Source organism: Dromiciops gliroides, chromosome 1 (genome assembly GCF_019393635.1).
Source record: "Dromiciops gliroides isolate mDroGli1 chromosome 1, mDroGli1.pri, whole genome shotgun sequence".
NCBI classification, from domain to species: domain Eukaryota; kingdom Metazoa; phylum Chordata; class Mammalia; order Microbiotheria; family Microbiotheriidae; genus Dromiciops; species Dromiciops gliroides.
In genome coordinates, this window is record NC_057861.1 from 58,260,126 (window position 1) to 58,283,397 (window position 23,272).

A 23,272-nucleotide genomic window follows, 5' to 3' on the forward strand; every position below is an offset into this window, starting at 1 on the left:
ACTGGTAGCCATCATCTATCATCTAGGGGAGCAACCTTGTGGAGAAGGACCTACCATTTACCCAACTACCGCCAACTGTCAACCAGCTGTCATTGATAAAACAGGAAAGCCAGCCTAGCAGAAGCAACAAGGCATCACAAGGAAGAGATAGGTGACTGCCTGTGGCAAGCTGGGAAAACTAGCTCAGTGTTCCTCTTCCCTTGACCATGGTCAAGACAACCAAGGACCCTCACCTCAAGAGCCTCAGCAATAGCAGTGCCTCCCTACCCCAGACTATTGGCCCTATTGCCAAATTGGCCTTTGCATCCACCAGTGAGGGGACCAACTCTTGTGAAGAAGGCCACCAATAACCATTGACCAAATGCCAGTATTGGGCAGTTAAGTCCAAGAGCCCTGGAACATCAGTACCCTCCCTTCTGACCACCAGCCCTGCTTCCAGATGAACCCCCTCAGCCATAGTCCAAAAGGCAACTCTTCTGGACATCTGACCTGGGAACTTTCTGCATAGATGACTCAGCCTTTGCCTCAGCAGCCATGGCTGCTGAACATCGCCCGCCCGCCCCCCCCCCCCAAAAGAAGGCTCTTGTTAAGAAAGTCCTTGGTAATGTCAAATAGTTTACCACACACACAAAAATAAGGTTTTATTAATGAAAATGACATTTAAAAAGCATGCATTGCTATTTGCTTTGCTACCAGACCCTAAGGACCATAGGACCTTTTCATCTGACATGGAGCTAAAACCTCCTAAATATGCCATCTCCCCATTAGAATGTGAGCTTTTTGAGAGCAGCTAGGGGGTGCAGTAGATAAAGCACTGGCCTTGGATTCAGGAGGACCTGAGTTCAAATCTGGCCTCAGACACTTGGCACTTAATAGCTGTGTGATCCGGGGCAAGTCACTTAACCCTCATTGCCCCGTGGGGGAAAAAAAAAAGAAAAAAACAAAGGGAAGAAGAATGTGAGCTTCTTGAGATCAGGGCCATCTTGCTTTTCTATCTGTACTCTCATTTATTCATTCATTCTTTCATTCCTTTCATTCATTCATTCCTCTTTTCTTAGGCTTATTCATTATTCATTTCTATTGTTTTATTGCTATCACTACTATAGCAATTACTAGAATTATGCCACATGATAATGGAGAGAATGAATATCCTTGCTTTGTGTCTACATTTATTGGGAAAGCTTTTTTGTGTTTTTCATTACAAATAATGCTGGCTTTTGGTTTTACACTGGCAGTTTTTATCACATTAAAAATTGCCCTTCTAAGTTTATGATTTTAAGGTGTTTAAAAATTAAATGATTTTAACTAGGACTTTCTGCATCTGTTAATATAATCATGTGCTTGAAGAGCACTGAATGTAGAATCATGGTTTGAATTCAGGCTTTGCTACTTACTATCTATGTGACTATAGGCAATTTTTTTTAATTAAATTTTTAATTACAAACATCAACAAACATTTACATGTCCATATACAAAGAACAGAAAATGAGGACTACATAAAAACGTGAATTTATTCTGTAGAATTTGTTTTTTTTTAAGTATATGTTAAATTTAAAATGATAGTGCCATCACTGTCCTATTTGTTTCCTTCTGAAATTACCTTTGCTCTTTTGTATATTTTTAAATGTTCCATTAACATTCTTTTCTTTTTTTACCCTTACTTACACACACACACACACACACACACACACACACACACACACATCTCTCCTTCCAAAAACAAAAACCCTCCCTGTAGCATAGAAGTATAGTCAAGCAGACATTGGTCATATCTGAAAATGTCTCTTTTTCTGCACTAACAGCAGGTAAGGAGTATGCTTCATCATCAGACTTCTGGAGTTAGGTTTGTTTATTGCATTAATCAGAGTTCTTATGTCTTTCAAAGTTGTCTTCCTTTATAATGCTACAATCATTGTATAAATTTTTTTTCCTAGTTCTGCTCACTTCAGTCTATATCAATTCACACACATCTTTCGAAGTTTCTCTGAGTATGTCCTTTCTGTTATATCCCATTACATTAATATGTCATAATTTGTTAGTTATTCCCTAATTAATAAGTACCCACTTTATTTCCAAATCTTTGCTACAGTAAAAAGTGCTTCTATTAATATTTTTTGCATATAGGTATTTTTCCTCTGTCTTTTTCTTTGGCAAAAGTCTCATAGTGGTATCATTTGGCCAAAAGGTATCCACAGTAATTTAAGGGGATTTGGTTCCAAATTGCTTTCCATAATGGTTAGATCAATTATTCAACAATTTCTTTTTTCTCTTTCATTATCTTTGCCAATATGATGGGTTTGAGGTGGAACCTCAAATATGTATTAATTTATATATAACTTATTTATAGTGTTTTGAAGAATTATTTCAAGTAAAGACTGATAGCTTACATTTTTTTTCTTTTGAGAACTTCCTGTTCATATCCTTTGTATCAATTCCCCAGATCAGATATTTAGCAGAGAAATTTTCTGCAAAACAAACAAAAAAACAATTTACAGTTTTCCTTTTAATTCTGTGTATTGGTTTATTTTTATAAAACCTTTTAAATTTTATGTCATCAAAATTGTCCATTTTCTCTTTTACAGTCATGTTTCTCTTTGTTGGTCAAGAACTTCCCCTTATCCGTAATTGTGAATCTGTAAGCAGAAAGATGGGAAATAATTTTTACAGACAGTGTTTCTGATCAAGGCTTCATATCTAAAATATTTAGAGAAGTGAATCAAATATATAAAAATATATGTCATTGCCCAATTGAGAAATGGTCAAAGGATATGAACAGTCAGTTTTCACATGACAAAATTAAAGCTATCTACATTCATATGAAAAAAGTTCTTAATCACTACTGATTAGAGAAATGCAAATTAAAACTACTCTGAGGTATCACCTCACACCTATCCAATTGGTTAATATGACAAAAAAAGGAAATGATAAATGTTGGAGAATATGTAGGAAATTGGTAGAGCTATAAACTGATTCAATCATTCTTTTTTTTTTTTTTTTTTAGTGAGGCAATTGGGGTTAAGTGACTTGCCCAGGGTCACACAGCTAGTAAGTGTTAAGTGTCTGAGGCCAGATTTGAACTCAGGTCCTCCTGACTCCAGGGCCGGTGCTCTATCCACTGTACCACCTAGCTGCCCCCTGATTCAATCATTCTTGAGGGCAATTTGGAACCATGCCCAAAAGTTTTATACTGTGCATACCCTTTGACCCAGCAATACCACTACTAGGTCTATATCCCAAAGAGACCAAAAAAAAAAACAAAAGGGAAAAGGACCCACATGTCCAAAAATATTTATAGCCGTTCTTTCTGTGGTAGCAAAGAATTGGAAATTGAGAGGATGCCCATCAGCTGGGGAATGGCTATATGTGGTATATGAATGTAATGGAATACTATTATGCTGTAAGAAATGATAAGCATATGGATTTCAGAAAAACCTGGAAAGACTTACATGAATTGATGCTGAGTGAAATGAGCAGAACCAAGAGAACACTGTACACAGTATCAGCAACATTGTGTGAAGATCAACTGTGATAGACATAACTCTTCTCAGAAATGCAATGATCCAAGACAATGCCAAAAGACTGATGGTGGAAAATGCTCTCCACATCCAGAAAAAGAACTAGGGAGTCTGAATGCAGATTGAAGTATACTATTTTCACTTTTGTTGTTACTTTTTTGTTATTGTTCTTCTTTATTCTTTCTTGCATTTTTTCCTACTGTTCTGATTCTTCTCTTATAACATGACTAATGTGGAAATATGTTTAACGTGATTGTAATGTATAACATATATCAAACTGCTTGCTGTCTTTGGTAGGGGGGAGGGAGGGAAGGGTGGGAGAAAAATCCGGAACTCAAAAAATATCCTTACATGTAATTGGAAAAATAATTAGAATAAATAATTTTTTTAAAATTGTGTATCTGTAAAATGAGGCTATCCTAGGTGATCTCTAAGTAGCTTGTAACTTTTAATCTTGTCCCTGTAAATATATCTAAATAACATCCCAAACTGTTGCCTCTTAAAATGCTGTTTCATTAGTCCACTTCTCGTATGGCTAACTGATTTTTCTTGAATCATCACTGTGTAATTATAAACTATTTTTTAAAAAATCCATTCCTAAATGGTCTGTTGCTTAAATGCCATCCAGGTGGAAGTGTCTTACCCTGATGGTAGCCCAGCCAATGGGGTGTTGGTCCGGATCAAAGCTGAGTTGACTCCAAAGGACAACGTTTACACCAGTGAATTACTTTCTCAGGGGGGTGTAGTGGACTTTGAGATCCCCACAATCCCTCCCACTGCCCAGTATGTTTGGCTAGAGGTGAGTAAATCTTGTCATTTAGACATAAGCGTAAGGGAACTTCTGTGTTAAAGGGGGGACTTGGCATATATGTTGGAGAACAATTTTGGTTTTGGTGTGTATGTATGTATGTGCTTATGTGTAAGTATGTATATGTCTATATGTATCTATGAGACACATATACATCTATGTGGGGGGGGCGAAGCCAAGATGGTGGAGGAAAGACATTAAACACATAGAGTTCCTGATACAATTACCCCCCCAAAACAACAATAAAAGAACCCCTGGAGCAGAAAAACCCACAAAAATACAAGCTGAAATTATTTTCTAGATATAGATAGATTAAAGGGGGCCGTGCTGGGCTGCAAGTAAATTCCAACCCCAAGATCACACCAACTGAGACCCCATGCACCTCATACTAGAGGAACTTAACCCCTGAGCCTCTGAATAAGCTGCAGTACCAACATCTTCTGGAACTGAGCTTGCGATCGAACGGGTGAGAGGGCTGAACTGCTGGCCGGTGGAGGGAAAGTGCAGGGGTATCAGCGGGACCTAGGAAGGAATTTGGCTGTCCCACCAAAGCAGGGAACCAGGAAGAAATCCTGAGCTGCAGGAGGCCCAGGTGGGGGTGAGGTGCAGGCTTGTCAAAGCTAAAAGCCACCACAGCACTCTGCTGGCTGGTTAACTAGCAAGTTGGCTTGAGGTTATCTTAGGACCAGAGAACAGGCCAAGTGAGAGAAAAACCTGCCCTCCCTCAAACCAAAACACCTGGGACCCTCTGAAGCTGAGGACAGTAGTGTAGCCTAGAAGCAGGGCCCCCCAGTGGGGAGTTAAAAGTCAAGTAAAAGATGAGCAAGCAAAGAAAGTTCATAACTATAGAAAGTTTCTTCAGCGACAAGGAAGATCAAGGTGCACCCTCAGAAGAGAAAAACAACCTCAGGGCCCCTACATCCAAAGCTTCCAAGAAAAATATGAACTGGTCTCAGGCCATGGAAGCTCTCAAAAGGGACTTTGAAGAGAAAGTAGGAGAGATAGAAGGAAGATGTAGAGAGAGGGAGGAAAGAATGGAAAGAGAAATGAGAGCAATGCAGGAGAGTCATAAGAAAAAAGTCAACAGTTTGAAAAGTCAAATGGAAAATGAGATACATCTGTGTGTGTGTGTGTGTGTGTGTGTGTGTGTGTGTGTGTATCACAGGAAGGAAGGAAACAAGCATTTATTAAATACCTACTATGTGCCAGTTACTGTAATATGTACTTTACAAATATCTCATTTGATCCTCACAACAATCCTGGGAAGTAGGTGCTATTATGATCCCCACTTAACAGATGAGGAAATTGAAGTAGATAAAGTTTAAGCAACTTGCTCAGAGTCACACAGCTAGGAAGTGTATGAAGCTAGATTTGAACTCAGATCTTCCTGACTCCAGGTCCAAGGGTCTCTCTGCTGTGCCACTGCTAGAGTTCCTCACCAGGAGTTCTCTCTACCAGTGAAACAACAGGTGCAAACCCCAAAAACCCCATTTATCAAATGTAATGTCTCCTCTGTCATAGACATAGAGAGCTGGGCCCCTGTGTGTGTTGAAGATGGAGTGATTATTGAGTAAAGTGTGTGTGTGTGAGAGAGAGAGAGAGAGAGAGACAGAGAGACAGAGAGAGACAGAGACAGAGACAGACAGGGAGAAGGAATTCACATGACTATTCCAATATATTTTGGGATGATCATCGTGTTGTGTGCACACTGGCCATTCAATACTGGGGAGTAAGTTTAAGGCAGCAAGCATGTCTGCCCCCAGAACTGATTCCACATTCAGAATGAGTGGAGGAGGAATGGCCAGCTGAGTCAGATCCTCAAACACATTCCCCACTGGATGCATGGAGAAAGTGTTCCAGGACCAAAAAGATACGGGCCCTGAGTCCCGGTGTTGCTCCCCAGAGAGCAGGGTGAGCATTTGGGGAGATATTAGATGGATGCTTCTGAAGCCATCTCCACACAGGAAAGGAGAATATTCAGGGAAAAGCCAGAGGACCCTGAATCTGGTTGTGAATGTAACTGGTGGCGAGTGTGCAAGTCTGTGTCAGAGGAAGGAGGTGTTGCTGAGCCTCCTCATGACCTCCACCATGGCCCTCTGGTGCTACTCCTTTGTTTTGTTTGTTTTTTGTTGTTGTTGTTGTTGGTTTTTTTTAAGTGAGGCAATTGGGGTTAAGTGACTTGCCCAGGGTCACACAGCTAGTAAGTGTTAAGTGTCTGAGGCTGGATTTGAACTCAGGTACTCCTGACTCCAGGGCCGGTGCTCTATCCACTGCACCACCTAGCTGCCCCCTGGTGCTACTTCTTCTGGGTCTGAGCCATTTGGGCTTCTGTGGAAGAATCATTGAGTTGGAAGCTAACCTATTAGCCAGACCACAGGAACGGAGGCAGGAGAGTGACTGGAAAACACGTTTGACAGTCAACTGCATTTTTTTCTTCAGACGAAAGTGTTGACAATTGATGGTAAACCTGCTGGGAACCAATACCTACCCAACTATTTATCCATTAGCAGCTGGTACTCTCCAAGTAAATGCTACCTACAGCTCCAGGCTCCTGACTCGTCCTTTCAGGTAAGCATTGCCTTGCACTCTAGAATGATGGGTCAAGTCTAATAGGACCAAATTTAATGGGGATAAATATAACCTTCAGTTCTTGTGTTTAAAAAATCAGTTGTACAAGGATAGAAGGGAGGAAGCCTCACTGAGGCCTATGCTAAGTTTATTTGAAGAGGACAATCTCATAGTATAGGCCTTTAGCAACTGCCAACTCAATACATGTCAATAGTGTAGTGTTGCAGCCAAGAAAGCTCAAGTGGTCTCAGAAAACCACCAGGCCCAGGACAAAGGAGGGGAGAGTCAAATCCTCTCTGTGCTCAGTTCTGGGCACTACATTTTAGGAAGGACCTTGACAAGTAGGAGTTCATGGGCAAGTGGGATAAGGGTGACCAGATCATGAGAAAACCAGGGACCATGTGATAAGAGGGTCAGCCAGTTGTGGCCTGTGGGGCCAAATCTGGTCCACCACTTGTTTTGTTCCACCTGTAGACTAAGAATGGTTTTTATGTTTTGTGGTTTGCAGTAATGGAGGATGTTTAACTTAGAGAAGGGAAGACTTAGTGGGAGACATAGACTCTTTTCAACTCTCTGAAGGGCTGTCCTGTGGAGGAGGGATTAGCCTTGTTCTGCTTGACCTCAGAGGACCAAACTAAGAGCAGTGGGTGGAAGATGCAAAGGCAGATTTTACATCAATGCAAAGAAAAACTTCCTAAACATTAGAGCTACCTCAAAGGACAGTGGATTGCCCCTAAAATAGTGCATCACCAAACATCACATATCTTCAGGAGATTGCATGGTTGTATATACCTCTTTTGAAATATAGGGTGGACTAGATAACTTCTGTGGTCCCAGTTCTCAGATTCTGTGACTCCATGCTACTTGAATAAAATAGCTTTTAGCATTGTAATTGTATTAGACTGGTTCTACTCTCTGCTGATAAAGAATCCAACCCTTGAAGAGTCAACATGGCCAATAAATCCTCCCCTGTGGCCAGCCTTCGAGTAAAGGGCTTTACTGCACTCTGCTAAGCTAGTCGTTGGCTAATAGGCTGTACACAGTGCAGTGTTGGGGTCATACTGGGAACCTTTCTGCTTTGGTGGGACGTACCTTCCACTCTCTTAGCCTTCCTGTCACCAATGACAGATACTGACAGAGGGTGTGGTTCCCTCATTATGGCTCCCTCTTTCTGGTGGTGGACAGTGAATCTCTGTACTGAAGACAGAATCCCTCAGAGTTTGGAGTCTGTGCCTTGCTTGCAGAGGGGGGAGTGCTCTTAGTAGACATGCTGTGAATCTGTAGAGAAGTATCATTAGCTGATTCACAGAAAACAACTGTTCTCTCCATCACCGGAAGGAGAATACACCGCAAAGAACAACTCTCATTTACAAGTATTTCACAGTCATCACAAAGTGTTTTCCCATCCATTATCTCCTCTGATCTTCACAAAATCCTATGAGTTAGGTCTTGTTTTATAGGAAATGATACTGAAGCTCCGGGAAGTTTAATCGATGCAGTTAATATGTGTGAGAGCTAGAAGAAGAACCTAACCAATTTTTCTATCTCCAAATACAATATTCCCTCTACTGCTTTAGGAATTTTGGAACTAGAAGGATCAGAAAGGTCTCCCTAGAATAAGTGGCAGGCTTAGGGTTTGAACCCGGGTCCTCTGACTCTAAATTCAGGGTCCTTTCTATGCCAGCATGTCTAACTCCCTAATTTTGTAAATGAGAAAACTGAGGCACAGAGAGGGGATATAGTGACATGTCAAGGTCACGGAGCAAGTCAGTTTCAGAGCTTCGAATAAACATTCCAGTGGCATGTCTTTTCCCTACACCTTAATGACCTCCACAGACCCCGCCCCTCCAGCTCTAACTCCTGGGGTCCCATACTGCCTCTGTAACAATTTCACATTTACTTCCGGTACTCTCATGCATGAGTCAGGCAAGAGGGCACAATGCCATTGTGCTTGAGGCTTCATTCCTCCTTTGTGGCCTCCCCATGAGCCTGCACCTGGTGTGTGGCCAAGGTGTTGCTTGTTAATGATAACGATTGCTACTGACTTTGAGTCTCTACAAATAGCACCTGTCGGCATCTTGAGAATAATGCTTCCTAGTCATAGCAGTCAAAGCCCAGACGTGGGACTACTCCTCTGCAAGGAAGGGTCAGTTCAGTCCAATTGAGGTTTTGTAGCTGCTGCATTTTACGTGAATTGAACGGGTAGTTCCTATTCACAGGACTTCCTTGGGAAGGAAACACAAATGGGATTCTGCACAGCTAATCTGGACACATTGTTCTTATTACGCTCTGATTTAAACCAATTCCACTGTGGGAAAGCTGGAAAAGGCCTTTCTTGCAACTGTGGGAACAGAGGCTCCTCAGCTCCCGTTACTGTGTGTTCCAATTAGCCAAAGACTTTTTGCATAAACAATCCCATCATTTCATCCAGAAGCTTTATTAGCGTGTTCGCAGGCATTGTCCTATGAATTATTCACACGATGACTTTTTCATTGTGTTTCCAGCCAAGTAAAAATGTTCTCTCTTTTCCAATCTGAAATTCTTAGGGTGTAGACAAGTGCTTAGGCCAGTTTTGAGGTTCTCATCTGTTGAACTCTAGGATGTAAAACATTATCACATGACTTCCTTGGGATTTAGGATTATGTGTCCCAGCTATGGTAATGATTACAATTTGAGTTAATGTCAGAGCAGGAAGGGCCCTCATCTCCACCCCCCCTTCATTTTACAGGTAAGGACATGAAAATCTGCAGGATTTGTGATTTGCTCAGGTCTACATAGCTGATTAACAGAAGAGATGGAACTAGAAGCCAAGTATCCCATCTCGTATAATAGAAATCTTAAGGGCTAGAAAGTTCTTGTCTTAGAATCTTCTATTTCAGGGGCAGCTAGGTGGCGCAGTGGATAAAGCACTGGCCCTGGATTCAGGAGTACCTGAGTTCAAATCCAGCCTCAGACACTTGACATTTACTAGCTGTGTGACCGTGGGCAAGTCACTTAATCCCCACTGCCCCGCAAAAAACAAAAACGAAAACAAAAAAAGAATCTTCTATTCCCTTCCCTTGCTTCTCTGGGGCCATCATGTGGAACAGGGAGTAGATTTCTTTCATGTGGCTCTAGAGTTACAGGACTACAGATTTGTCTTAATAGGAAGACAAACTTCTAACAGTGCAAGGCATCTGAGAAGAAAATGGGCTGCCTTCTGAGGTATTATGCTTGCTGTCACTAGCTATTTGTTGATATCCTTTTCTTTCTTTAAAAAGAATTTGGGGGGGCGGTAGCCAGGTGGCGCAGTAGATAAAGCACCGGCCCTGCATTCAGAAGGACCTGAGTTTAAATTCGGCCTCAGACACTTGACACTTAACTAGCTGTGTGACCCTGGGCAAGTCACTTAACCCTCGTTGCCCTGCCAAAAAACAAAACAAAACAATAAAAGAAAAAGAAAAAGAATTTTTGTCCCTATCACTACCCTATTCATGCAAAAAGGAGAAACCCTTCCTTGTAACAAATAAAACAAACCCACAAATTGGCCATATCTGAGAGGGCAAGCCTCATTCTGTACCTGCAGCTCCCCACTTCTCTGTCAACAGGTAGGAGGCAGGCAGGCAGGCATCATCATTAATCTTCTCAAAGCTTGACCAAAGGCATTGCTTTGATGGGGATTCTGACATCATTCAGACTTGCTTCCTTTACAATCCTTTGGCTTTTGTGTTCATTGTCTTCCTGGTTCTGCTCTTTGCCCTCTGCTTTATGTGAGCATTCCCAAGTCTTTCCCTTTCAGTTTATATGAGCATTCTTTAGTCTTTCTGAGCCAGTCATATTTGAGATTCATGGACCACACTTGGTTCAGCCACTCTCTAAATAATGGGCACCTATTTTGTTTTGGATAACCATTTGATTGGGGATGGACTAGATGATCTTAAAGGTTCTTCCAACTCTTGAAACTCTTTAATTTTTAGCCAAATGTGATTGTAATGTCTAATCATGGCCCTAACCTCAGACACTTCCTAGCTGTGTGACATTGGGCAAGTTTTTTTGGGGGGGGGGCAGGGCAATGAGGGTTAAGTGACTTGCCCAAGGTCACACAGCTAGTAAGTGTCAAGTGTCTGAGGCCAGATTTGAACTCACGTCCTCCTGAATCCAGGGCCAGTGCTTTATTTACTGCACCACCTATCTGCCCTCAACCTTGGGCAAATTAATTAGCTTCTATTTGCCTCTGTTTCCTTAACTGTAAAATGGGGGTAATAATAGCACCCACCTCCCAGGGTTTTGCAAGAATCAAATGAGATAACATTTGTAAAGTGTTTATCATAGTGCTGGGCACATAGTAGCTGCTAGATAAATGCTAGTTATGAAATCAAATAATTTGTCCAAAGAAACACAGCTGTTAAGAGAGTGATAGGATCAGAACTTGAATCTAGGTTGTGGTCCATATGACCTATGTGACCTTGGGCAAGTCCCTTAACCTCCATGGGCCTCAGACTTCTCATCTCCAAAATGAGGGCCTTAGCCTGGGTGGCTTCTGAAGTCCCTACCTTGATGGTTCTGTGACTCCCAGCCTCACCTGTCCTACATTCCTGCCCTAGGCCTGTGGGGGTAAGACCAAAGACAGCAGAAGGCAGGACTTGCCAACATACTGTCCAGTGCAACTGCTTAGGAAAATGCCTTTCAGCCTTAGGGCTGAGCCAATAGACTTATTGAATGTAGCATTGGAGGTAACCACAGAGAGCATCAGGTCCAGCCCCTACGTGAGTCAGGAATCTTTTCTACAGTGTGTGTGGCAGCAGGTGCAAGCTCCATCAGTCAAGATTGTTAGGAAGTTCTTCCTTAAGTTGAGGGAAGAAATCTGTCTCCCTGAAGCCCCTCTGCCCACCTGGGACATGCAGAATGAGTTCTTTCCCTTTACCTCAGAGTGGCTTGTCAGATATTTGTCACCCATGAACCCAGCCCACCTAAGTCCTCTAGTCTAAGCATCCCATTTTCTTCCTTTTCCATTCTGGTCTCTGTCCTGGGGACATGGTCCGGATGATCAGGGTCCTTCTTCAGATGTAGCTTCCAGAGTGTGGTCTGAGAGTGTGGTGGAGGAGGGCAGTGGGACCACTAACAACCTTGCTCTAGACACTGTCCTCCTGTCCAGGCCTGACCAGGCAGAGGGCAGTGGGCTTGTCACAACGGGGCATGTGGGGACTCTCAGTTCTGAGTCCCATTCGAAAGCCCCCTGGTGTGTTTCTTCATGTACTGTGGCTTCAGGTGTTGGGACTCCATCAAGGCAAAATGAACCAGATCCCGCTGTAAGACAGAGAGCAAAGGGCGTCTCTGCCCTCCTGTGGACATCTCAGCGTTGTGTTGTTTTGTCTGGGGATTTGGGAGGGCCCAGGGGCATTGACATCTTGGTGTGTTTGTATCACCTGTTTCTGTTTAGCATAACTCAGGTTCCCTCTCAGCTGCTGTCTCTTCCCTAAGGTGGGGGATGAAGTCCGTTTTCCTGTAAAGTCCACCTGTCCTTGTGATTTTACTTTATATTATGAAGTTGCATCACGAGGCAACATTGTGCAGTCAGGCCTGCAGCCTGCCAATGTCACACGGCAAAGGAACAAGAGAGCCACACCTCCCTCAGCCCAGCCCAGCCATGTGACCCACCTCCCAGGAACAAGTGAGTACAGCCACAACGAGCAACAAAACCTTACTCTTTCACAGCCCTCCCTTGTCAGATACCTTCAGTGGCTCCCCAGTGCCACCAGAAGAAAGTGAAAACTCCATAGTTAGGCAGTTGAGGCCATGCATAATCTGGGCCCAACCTAACTTTTCAAAGCCATTACCTAATATTCCCCAACATGAACAGAAACCAGTCAGCCAGGTAGTTACAGTAGTGCCTAAATGCCCACCTGCTAAGCTTTTGTTCATACCATTCTCCCACTGGTAATTCCCTTTCTCAGTAGTGGTAGTATTAAGCTGAACACTCTAAGAGGCTGTAGAAAAGCCAAGCAGACCAAGGAAACATGGTCCCTGCCCTTACAGGGCTTACAGTCTCAGAAGAAATAAGGCATGAATACAGGCAAATATAAGACAAATCAGAATTTGGTCATGCGAAAAATAACTTTCAATTCTGTAAGGCTTGAAGGTCTCTTTCCTGTGAGAGAAAACTGACAAAAATGCTTTCTTCCCTACACAACCTTGTGAGGTAGGTGGGACATGTATTATCAGCCCTATTTTATAGATGGGTAAACTGAGGGCCAGAGGAGAAAATGAATTACTCAGTAAGTGATGGAGCCAGGGTTTTTTGACTCATCCCAAAGCTTCCTCTGCCCATACTAAGCACCACAGCCTGGGTGAGGTGTAGATCACTTTGGGGACCTGTGAAGGCTTCCTGGAGGAGGTGACCTTTGAGCTAGACCTTAGAAGACCGGTAGGATGCTCACAGATGGGTGCCAGTGGGGTCTGAGAGAGAATGATGATGTCATGAGTGTTCTCTGGAGCCAGTGAAGCACTTGTAATAGAGTTGGTGCTACATGGGTATCTTATCTATTGTGGGTGTGGTTTTCCCCTTTTACTAGAAGCCACAATTAAAGAGGTTATGTGGAGAGACCAGAAATCATAACTGGCATTTTCCTGGTCAAGCACCATGATTCAAGTTCCAGAACCTCCCAAGCAGGTAGAGGGTTCCCAGAAATCCAGGGAGAGTGGTAAAGGGAAGTTTGAGGTGGTGTCAGTTGTTTGTCCTTTGTTCTTGAAGAGGGCCATGACAATGGGGTGATGTCATGACTTGCAGTGAATTGGATTTAAGTGAGGGAGGGCTGTGCAAGGTCACCAGCCTCACTCTCTCCTCTAGAGCCATCTGGGTCCAGTGGCAAGATATATATCAGGACAACTGGAGATGGCCCTGAATGTTTAAGGCAATTGGAGTGAAGCGACTTGCCCAGGGTCACGTAGCTAGTAAGTGTCTGAGGGGGGATTTGAACTTGGATCCTCTCTACTCCAGGGCCATCACTCTATCCACTGCACTACCTAGCTGCCCCCCATGGTGTGTTGGTGCATTTTAGCTCAAAGGCAGTTTAGCATATCTCAAGAGGAAGAAAATGACCCATCCCTAGAGCTGGGAATAGGAGCTTTGGGTTCAAATAGGAAAGTGTATTTTCTCGTGGTTGTTATCAAACATCCAGAAAACACTAGTACCAGAGTTGACATTGAGGGTTAGGAGTTTTCTTTTTTGTATCCACATCTTTTTAATACCTTCAAGTTTTCTGGCCAAGTTTGGAATTTAATCACTTAGATTTTCAATAAAATACTGTGTCTTACTCAGCTGCTCCAGAGACCCCAGGTGCTGAGGTAGAGGTGTGTGTGACATACCTACATCTCCGGGTTACCCCCAGCATGGCTCCTCTCAGCCGCCTGCTGGCCTACTATGTGAGGGAGAATGGAGAAGGTGTCACAGACAGTCTGCAGTTGGCAGTCCAAGCCTCATTTGAAAACCAGGTAGGGGGAGCCAAGAGGGGGAAGGAAAACAGAGGGAGCCAAGTTCGTTTGGCAGGGTCCAGGTGTCCTGCTAGCTGTGAGAGGGAAGTGTCTTTGTGTCCAGGTTTCAGTGACATATTCCTCCAATGAGACAAGACCTGGAGATGTTGTTGACATGAAGGTTCGAGGTGCTAAAGGAAGCTGCGTCTGTATTGGGACGGTCGATAAGAGTATTTATCTCCTCAAGACAGGATTCCAGCTGACACCTGCCCAGGTAAGGAGGGAGGGGCCCAATGCTGAAGGCTGCCCAAGTTCACTGCTAATATTCATTATGGTCAACACCAACACTGCCTTCATCATCAGCCAGCATTCTTTGCTCAGTCTTTCAAGGACTCCCCTTACTTACGGGCTGAGGTTCAAAGTCCTTTTTGTGGCTTTGAAAGCCCTTCACAGTCTGGCCCCAGCTTTCCTCTCCAGCCTACTCTTCTGTTACCCCACTATGCATCAGAACCTAATATTTCACCCAGATTGGGCCACTCATTGTCCCCAGAGAAAATTTTGTATTCTCTTTGTATTCTCTCCCCACCTGCCCATTTTTGCTCGGGCCGTGTCCCTCACCAGGAATGTTCTCCCTCTCTCAGGAGAATCACTTCTAACCTTAAATCTACCTCCTTTAAGCCATCTCTCCTGACCATCCACCCCAAAGTAAATTCTGCATTCCTTTGTCTCTTATAACATTCAATTATTGGACCATTCATTCATCATGTGTCATATTCCTAATTTTGTTGTTATTCAGTCATTTTTTAGTCAGGTCCAACTCTTCATGACCCCATTTGGAATTTTCTTGGCAGAGATACTGGAGTGGTTTGCCATTTCCTTCTCCAGCTCATTTGACAGATGAGGAAACTGAGGCAAATGGGGTGAAGTGACGTGCTCAGGGTCATACAGATAGTGTCTGAGGCCAGATTTGAATTCACTAAGATGAGTCTTCTTGACTCCAGGCCCAGCACTCTGTCCACTGCACCACCTAGTTACCCATATTCCTAATTAGGTTTGGGTTATTATCTAGCTTTTTTGTCTTGTCCTTGCATAGATGTGTTTTATCTCTTCAACTATGACCTTTTTGTGTGTGTGTGAGGCAGTTGGGGTTAAGTGACTTGCCTAGGGTCACACAGCTAGTAAGTGTCAAGTGTCTGAGGCTGGATTTGAACTCAGGTTCTCCTGAATCTAGGGCCAGTGCTTTATCCACTGCGCCACCTAGCTGCCCCAAAGTATGACCTTTTTTGGAGGTTATCCTTCCTAACTCCTGGTACAACACATCTCAACACTTCAATACTTGAAAAGACCTATGGCTACCTATAATGCTGGGCCCTCCCTCCACTGATGCAGATTGCAGCCCTGCTCTGCCTCAGTGAGCAGCTTCCATAAATTGCCTGCCCCTTAACCCTCTCTCTCTCCTCAGATGATCTTGTTGTTACTTATCTGTGGATGTGTTGTTCTCCCCAACTAGTGAAATCTCCTCGAGTCTAGGTACTGTGTCATTTCTGCCTTCCTATCCCTGGACCTAGCATTGTGCCTTGCACAGATGAAACATTTACTAAATGTTTTGTAATTAAATAGGTCAAAAGTATTCTTGAATAATTTCAAGTAATTGGGGCAGCTCAGTGGTGCAGTGGATGGAGCATTGGCCCTGGAGTCAGGAAGACCTGAGTTCAGGTCCGGCCTCAGACACTTAACACTTACTAGCTGTGTGACCCTGGGCAAGTCACTTAACCCCAATTGCCTCACAAAAAAAAAAAAATTCAAGTGATTGTCAAAAGTAGCATTTTTGACCCTCTTCTCCTTTCTTTCTTACCTCTCCCTCCTCCTCCTCCTTCCTGATTGCATATAGGTTTTTCAAGAATTAACGGAATATGATGTTTCTGATACCTTTGGGACTCCCAAGGAAGATGGGCATTTCTGGTGGCCAGGGATGTCCTCCCATAGACGCCGCCGCCGCTCCTCCGTTTTCCCATGGCACTGGGATATTGCAAAAGATGCACTATTTGCATTTACTGTAAGCATTACTGTTCTTATCACCTCTTCTCCTCCTCCAAAAGGCCCTTCTGAAAAGTGTAGGCTAAGATATTAACCAGGACAAGCAACATTTACCAAAAGAAGACGTGAGAGTTAGCTAACTTTGGGGGGCATGTCGGCTAGTAGAAATAACACTGGACTTGTGGTCAGAAGACCTGGACCTGCATTCTGCTTCTGACAGTCATTTCTCCCCTCGGGGTCTCAGATTCCTCATCCCTAAAACAGGAATAACACTACTTGTATTACTCTTCTTATGGGGTTGCAAGGAAAATGCTTCGGCTGAGGAGTTTGGTTCTTCTTTCCTTGCATCACTCCCATCTGCCCCTCCCATCTGTCCTTAGTGCCCCCATCCCAGCAGAGTCCCTTTCTACCACCTGGCTTGAACAATGGCAGGAAACTCCTAGCAAATTTTCCCTGTTCTTTTCATTCACTAGAACTCTCAGGCCTGGGTCTGGTCATGTCTTCATTTGGAAATCTTCAGAGACTTGTTTTTTGGCAGAACAATGAGGGTTAAGTGACTTGCCTAGAGTCACACAGCTAGTAAGTGTCAAGTGTCTGAGGCCGGATTTGAACTCAGGTCCTCCTGAATCCAGGGCCGGTGCTTTATCTACTGTGCCACCTAGCTGTCACTCAGAGGCTCTTTCTTGCCTGCCTTTGCATTGGCAGCTCCCACCAACAAATATATGTTAGACTAAATAGAATCTGTGTCTTGTTTTGTTGATCTTTTCAGAAGAACTCATTCCTAGAAATGAATCAATATAGCCATACTGTTAATATGAGATAAGTCACCTGTAATGTCATCTGACCCCAAATAACACCTGTAAGGGAGATGGTACAAATATTATTCTCCCCATTTTATAGATGAGGAAACTGAGGCTACAACTGGCTCTTGAACTCATGTCGTCTAACTCCAGGCTCAGTGCTTTTTTTTTTTTTTTAATAGCATTGGTGGTGAAGGGATAAGACTTTCAAGAAAAGACTAAATCTTGTCAGGCTCTACAAGGTTGGTGAGCCATGATTTGCTTACCAAGTTTCTAAATGAACAAAATATTCCCCCAGATGTGTCGGTTCTCCTTTGTCTCCAATTGGATCCTAGAACAAATCACATATGAAAATGTTTGATCTTGTTGTGCAGCAATGCCTCCTGTGTCCCTGTCACAAGTGCTGGTGTGAAGCCAGAAGTGTCTGGGTTTATGTACCTGTTATATACGGGTTTACATTCCTGTCAGGCGCTCAGAGGACACTCCGGGCAGCAAACCGATGAGGCTCTTGGTTGTTTCTCTTTATCCAGGATACTGGACTGGTGGTCATGACTGATTTGGTAAGCTTAAACCACAGACAGGATGGGGACATGTACACAGATGAGGCCGTGCCAGCTTTTCAGCCACACACGGGGACACTGGGCAGCACGGCACACTCGAAGATCCTACCCAGGTAATGTGAGACTTGGGAAGCTTTTAGCCAACATGGCCTTGATGTTGCACCTTAACTCTGAGGCAGATCTCTAGGTCAGGTCCTTAACAAACAGGAATGTAGGTAACATGGAGATAGATGAAGTGCTAAGTAAATCTTACATTCTGTTCTACCTTTCATCCATTCATTGGGTAAACATTTATTAAGCTCTTGCCATGTGGCAGGCCCTGTGCTAAGTGTTGGGGATACAAAAAGATGCAAAAGACAGTTCCCACCCTCAAATAGCATACAATCTAATGGGGTAGACATGTTACAAACAAATACATACAAAACATGCCCTATGTAGGATAAATAACAAATAACCAATAGAGGGAAGGTACTGGAACTAAGAGGGATTGGAAAGGCTTCCTGGAGAAGGTGGGATTTTCTTTGGGACTTAAAGGAAGCTGGGAAAGTCAGTAGTCAGAGTGGAAGAGGGAGAGTGTTCCAGGCATGGGGACAGCCTGAGAAAATGCCCAGAGGCAAGGGATCAAGTGTCTTGTTCATGGGACAGCCAGGAGGCCAGTGCCACTGGCTCAAAGAGTATGTGTTGGGTAGTAATGTGTGAGAAGACTGGAAGGGTAGAAGGGGGCCAGATGATGGAGGGTTTTGACCACCAAACAGAGCATTTTATATTTGATTCTGTAGGAAGTAGGGAGCCATTGGCATTTATTGAGTGGGAGAGGGAGGGGAGACATGACTGGACCTGCCCCTTAGGACAATCACTTTGGTGACTGAAAGGAGAATAAAGTAGAGTGCACCAGTAGGCCCCCCAGCAGCTACCGCAGATGCTCCACATAGGAGGCGTTGAGCTCTGAGGTTCTAAGATTCTGTCCTCCTAAGACTAATAGTTTCTGAAGATGAGAAGTCATCACAATACAGAATCTGTAAATTCCAAATCTCTTTCATTCGGGGAGAATGTCAAAATAAGATGTGCACCAAGATGTTCTAGAATCAGAAAAGCTGTGGAACGGTAACAATGAGAGTTTTAAAAACCCCCAAATCCCAAACCAACCAAACAAAACTCAGTAAGAGGTTTTGTTTTGTTTTTTTAAATACAATGAAGGTAGCTGTGTGATCTTGGGCAAGTCACTTAACCCTCATTGCCCTGCCCCCCCAAAAAATACCATGAAGGAAGATTTTGGAAGAGGACCTTAGAACCCAGAGTGTCAAAGCTAGGAAGAAACTCAGAACATCTTGTATTGGGATTCTCCCTTTATACATTTTAGACTCTACTTTGTTTTTAATTGTCTGTATTTTGTGTCTCATTCCTCTAGGACTCTTAAGAGAAGAGATAGTATCATTTTTTATCTTTGTATCAATCTCTCAGTTCAAGGCTTTGCACTTAGTAGGTACTTTATAAATGCTAAATAAAATTCAATTGAATGTAAAGAAAGTAAAAATAGCTTCTTTTGAATACTATAGCCCTACTCAATTTTTGGCTTCAGCACCAATGTTTATTTGATGGAATATGAAAAGAACTGCATTTAGTGAAAAGATGTGCTTCATTATGGGACAAGCTTTGTATCCATTGGCCCCTTTTGTCATTTCAGCCCTCCCACTTTCCTCTGGTCCTCACTCAGGGACCTGGCCAACCTGTCCCAATTCAAAAGAATGTGTAAGCTATTTCCTTGTAAGTTTTCTCATATGTTTTTCTTCTTCCCTCGATAGAGCTGAGAAGAGAAAAAGGACTTTCTTCCCTGAAACATGGATGTGGCATTGTCTAAATATCAGGTACTCAGTCTTATCCCTTCCTTGTTTAATAAAAAGCATTCCTGAGAAAATATGACTGTCATAATTTACTTAAAAGCTAGAACCAAGAGGACATATTTTTGTCAACAGTTTTCCTACCTTTAGAAACATGAACTATAGCTTGGAATCCACATTTGTCCTAAGAAGAATAATGTGGCCCTCTGAAACCTATCTGTGAAATATAATAATAATAACAACAACAACAACAACAATAATAACAATAACAACAACATTTCTAGTGCTCTTTATAATTTACAGTGAGCAAAACCTTCAGGATTCTTAAAATTCTCCCTTTGGGGATAATATCCCTCAGTTTGTTTTCATAACACATTGATTAAGATAAATGAAATTCCATAAACTAATTTTTTTTGGTCGGGGCAATGAGGGTTAAGTGACTTGCCCAGGGTCATACCATACAAGTAAGTGTCAAGTGTCTGAAACTGGATTTGAACTCGGGTTCTCCTGAATCCAGGGCCAGTGCTTTATCCACTGCAGTGCCACCTAGCTGCCCCCTCCATAAACTATTAACAAAGTTCATATATATAAATATAGACATACATACCTACATATATTATGTACACATATACTATATAAATGTATATGTGTGTGTTGTGTATGTGCATACTTATACATTTGCATATCTATTTTCTAAACTAAGGTCTAGAAAAATGAAGTTACTTGCCCAGGGTCACACAGTTTAGAAAATATCTGAGGTGGGATTTAAACTCAGGTCTTCCTGACTCTAGGTCTAGAACTCTAGTTTCTCCACTGCCTAACTGCCTTCAAATTCCTGACCTTAAGGAGATTACATTCCAATGGGAGGAGGCAAGGCATTAAAGGGAAGGAAAAGGGCAAGGGTACCTGTGGGATGATAAAGTCTGAAGAGCCAGTGGTAGAATCTGGAGAGGATGAAGAAGAGAGACCCACAATGGGGGACAGACACAGCCACCCTTTCCAATCATCTGAAGGGTCGTCCTGTGGAAGAAGGAGCAGATTTGTCAGAAAAGCAATGGGAGGAAGTCACTGGGAGGCACATTTCTGCATCAAAGCTATTAGAAGTAGAATGGACTTGAAAGTGAGTGAGTTTCCCATCACTGGAGGTATTCAAGAAGGGACTAGATGTCTGCTCTGGGGAATGTTTTTGAAGAAAAGATTCCTGCTTCAATTCACATTGGACTGGCTGCTCTCTGGAGCCCCATCCAGGTCTAAGGTTCTGTTATTATTATTATTATTATTATTATTATTATTATTATTATTATTATTATTATTATTATTATTATTATTATTATTATTATTATTGGTGAGGCAATTAGGGTTAAGTGACTTGCCCAGGGTCACACAGCTAATAAGTGTCAAGTGTCTGAGGCCAGATTTGAACTCAGATCCTCCTGAATCCAGGGCCGGTGCTCTATCCACTGTGCCACCTAGCTTACCCCAAGGTTCTGTAATTCTTTGAGGCATTTGTTTCTGATGACAATATGGAGCCTTTCATTCACCGTCCATTTCCTGTGCTTGGGAGACAAGTTGGCATTTCTGTAAATAAAACAACTGTTTGCTCCCTGACCCTGCTATTCTGTGTTATGTGATAAGCTTCTGGAGAGTAGACTCTGTCTTAGCTATGAGCAGTCAGCTAACCGCCTGGACGTTCACCCCTGAAACACTAACCTCCAAACCACCCTTCACACGTCCCAGGAGCCAGATGGACTATCAAATTGCAAATGTGTTTGCTTCTACACAAAACAAATTACAAATGGGATAAAAAAAAATAATTCAAGAGGCAGCTAGGTGGTGCAGTGGATAAAGCACCGTCTCTGGATTCAGGAGGACCTGAGTTCAAATCCAGACTCAGACACTTGATACTTACTAGCTATATGACCTTGGGCTAGTCACTTAACCCTCATTGCTCTGTGGGGGATGGGGGAATAAATAAATTTCAAGGGTCTCTCATGTAAGCATGCTCTCCTTCACCAAATTGACAAATAGCCGAGTTTTCCACAGACTGTATGTACACTGAGAGCTCAGGCTCATCTGTGGGGGAGCGGGGGAAGCAAGTCAGAGCGCCCAGAGCGTTGGCTTCAGCAATCTTAGGTAGAATGTGAGTCTGCAGACTTTTACAGAAAGTGGGAGGGGAAGATAAGGGCCTGCACATCTGGAAACAAGTAACAAAAGGGGAAAGATAAGGCCGCCTGCCAGCTGCTCAAAGCAGGAGCTGAGGTTTCTTTCCCAGCCTTGATTCTGCAGGTGTTCTGACCTTGGAGCCTCCAGGAACAATCTCTTCAAGCTCAAAATTGAGCCAGTGGCAGTGAGTGTTCCCCCTGGGGTCTGTGGTGAGAAGTCTGAGGCCAAACTTCTTTCCCATCACCAGCTTGCCCTGTCATGGTGGCCCCAAGAGGCCTACGCCATGTAAGAGCATTTTAGCAGTTCACCGGCTCTTTACTTATTCTGCCCCAAGAGAAAAGTCTCTTGGGGAGTCTTTATAGAAGAGAAATTGAGACAGCTTGGAATAGTGGTGGGCTGACATTCGGTCAGATGGAGGGAGGGCAGTAATGAGGTGAAATGTGTGTGTGTTGTGTTTTAGTGGAATCGTGTTAATAGATGCATTTATTCATTCCTTTTGGGGGGGGCCAGGGCAATGAGTGTTAAGTGACTTGCCCAGGGTCACATGGCTAGTAAGTGTCAAGTGTCTGAGTTCAAATTTGAACTCAGGTCCTCCTGAATCCAGAGCTGGTGCTTTATCCACTGCACCACCTAGCTGCCCCTCTATTCGTTCCTTTTTAAGAATCAAATGTAAATCTTTCCTGAATAAAGTGCCTGAAGATCAGATATGGATCAAAATAATTTATAATCCTATAATGATTTGTTTTTGTAGCACTTAGTACCAAGATGTCTTTAGGAAAGTGGGAATAAGGCAGAACATTTCTTTTTTTTAATCTTAAAAGTATTTAGGGGGGCAGCTAGGTGGCGCAGTAGATAGAGCACCGGCCCTGGAGTCAGGAGTACCTGAGTTCAAATCCAGCCTCAGACACTTAACACTTACTAGCCGTGTGACCCTGGGCAAGTCACTTAACCCCAATTGCCTCACTAAAATAAATAAATAAATTAAAAAAATAAATTTAAAAAAATTATTTAGCCACTGAAGAGCTCCAACCTTGGGAAACCAGCCCTGGATTCAGGAGGACCTGAGTTCAAATCTGGCCTCAGACACTTGACACTAGCCGTGTGACCCTGGGCAAGTCATTTAACCCTCGTTGCCCCACAAAAAAAAAATCGTTTTCAACATTTGTTTTCATAAGATTTTTAGTTCCAAATTTTTCCTCCCTCCCTCCTCCCCAAGTACAATTACATTAAATGTATTTCTGCATTAGTCATGGGGCAGAACATTTCAATAAGCGATAATCATAGAACCCCAGGGTCGACTGGAAGTGATGTTAGGAACATAGAGATGAATACCTGAGATATCCATATCTATATCTATATCTATATCTATATCTATATCTATATCTATATCTATATCTATATCTATATCTATATCTATATCTATATATATCATCCCTAGATATTGGTGTGACTATGGGTGTAAAGATACACACACACACACACACACACACACACACACACACACACACACACGCAGTCAGACTCTTAGCCTGGA

At 43.0% G+C, this 23,272-nt stretch overlaps 1 protein-coding gene across 1 annotated transcript in view; it reads left to right on the top strand.

Moving 5' to 3' along the window:
* CPAMD8 (C3 and PZP like alpha-2-macroglobulin domain containing 8) overlaps positions 1 to 23,272 on the top strand; it is a 169,017-nt gene that overhangs the window by 46,933 nt on the left and 98,812 nt on the right. Inside the window, exons 12-19 of the mRNA XM_043975621.1 lie at positions 4,144 to 4,314; positions 6,763 to 6,891; positions 12,352 to 12,541; positions 14,189 to 14,361; positions 14,465 to 14,614; positions 16,232 to 16,396; positions 17,708 to 17,850; positions 19,540 to 19,602. Of these exons, the coding sequence (XP_043831556.1) occupies positions 4,144 to 4,314; positions 6,763 to 6,891; positions 12,352 to 12,541; positions 14,189 to 14,361; positions 14,465 to 14,614; positions 16,232 to 16,396; positions 17,708 to 17,850; positions 19,540 to 19,602 (1,184 nt within the window). The remainder of the gene's footprint in view (positions 1 to 4,143; positions 4,315 to 6,762; positions 6,892 to 12,351; positions 12,542 to 14,188; positions 14,362 to 14,464; positions 14,615 to 16,231; positions 16,397 to 17,707; positions 17,851 to 19,539; positions 19,603 to 23,272) is intronic.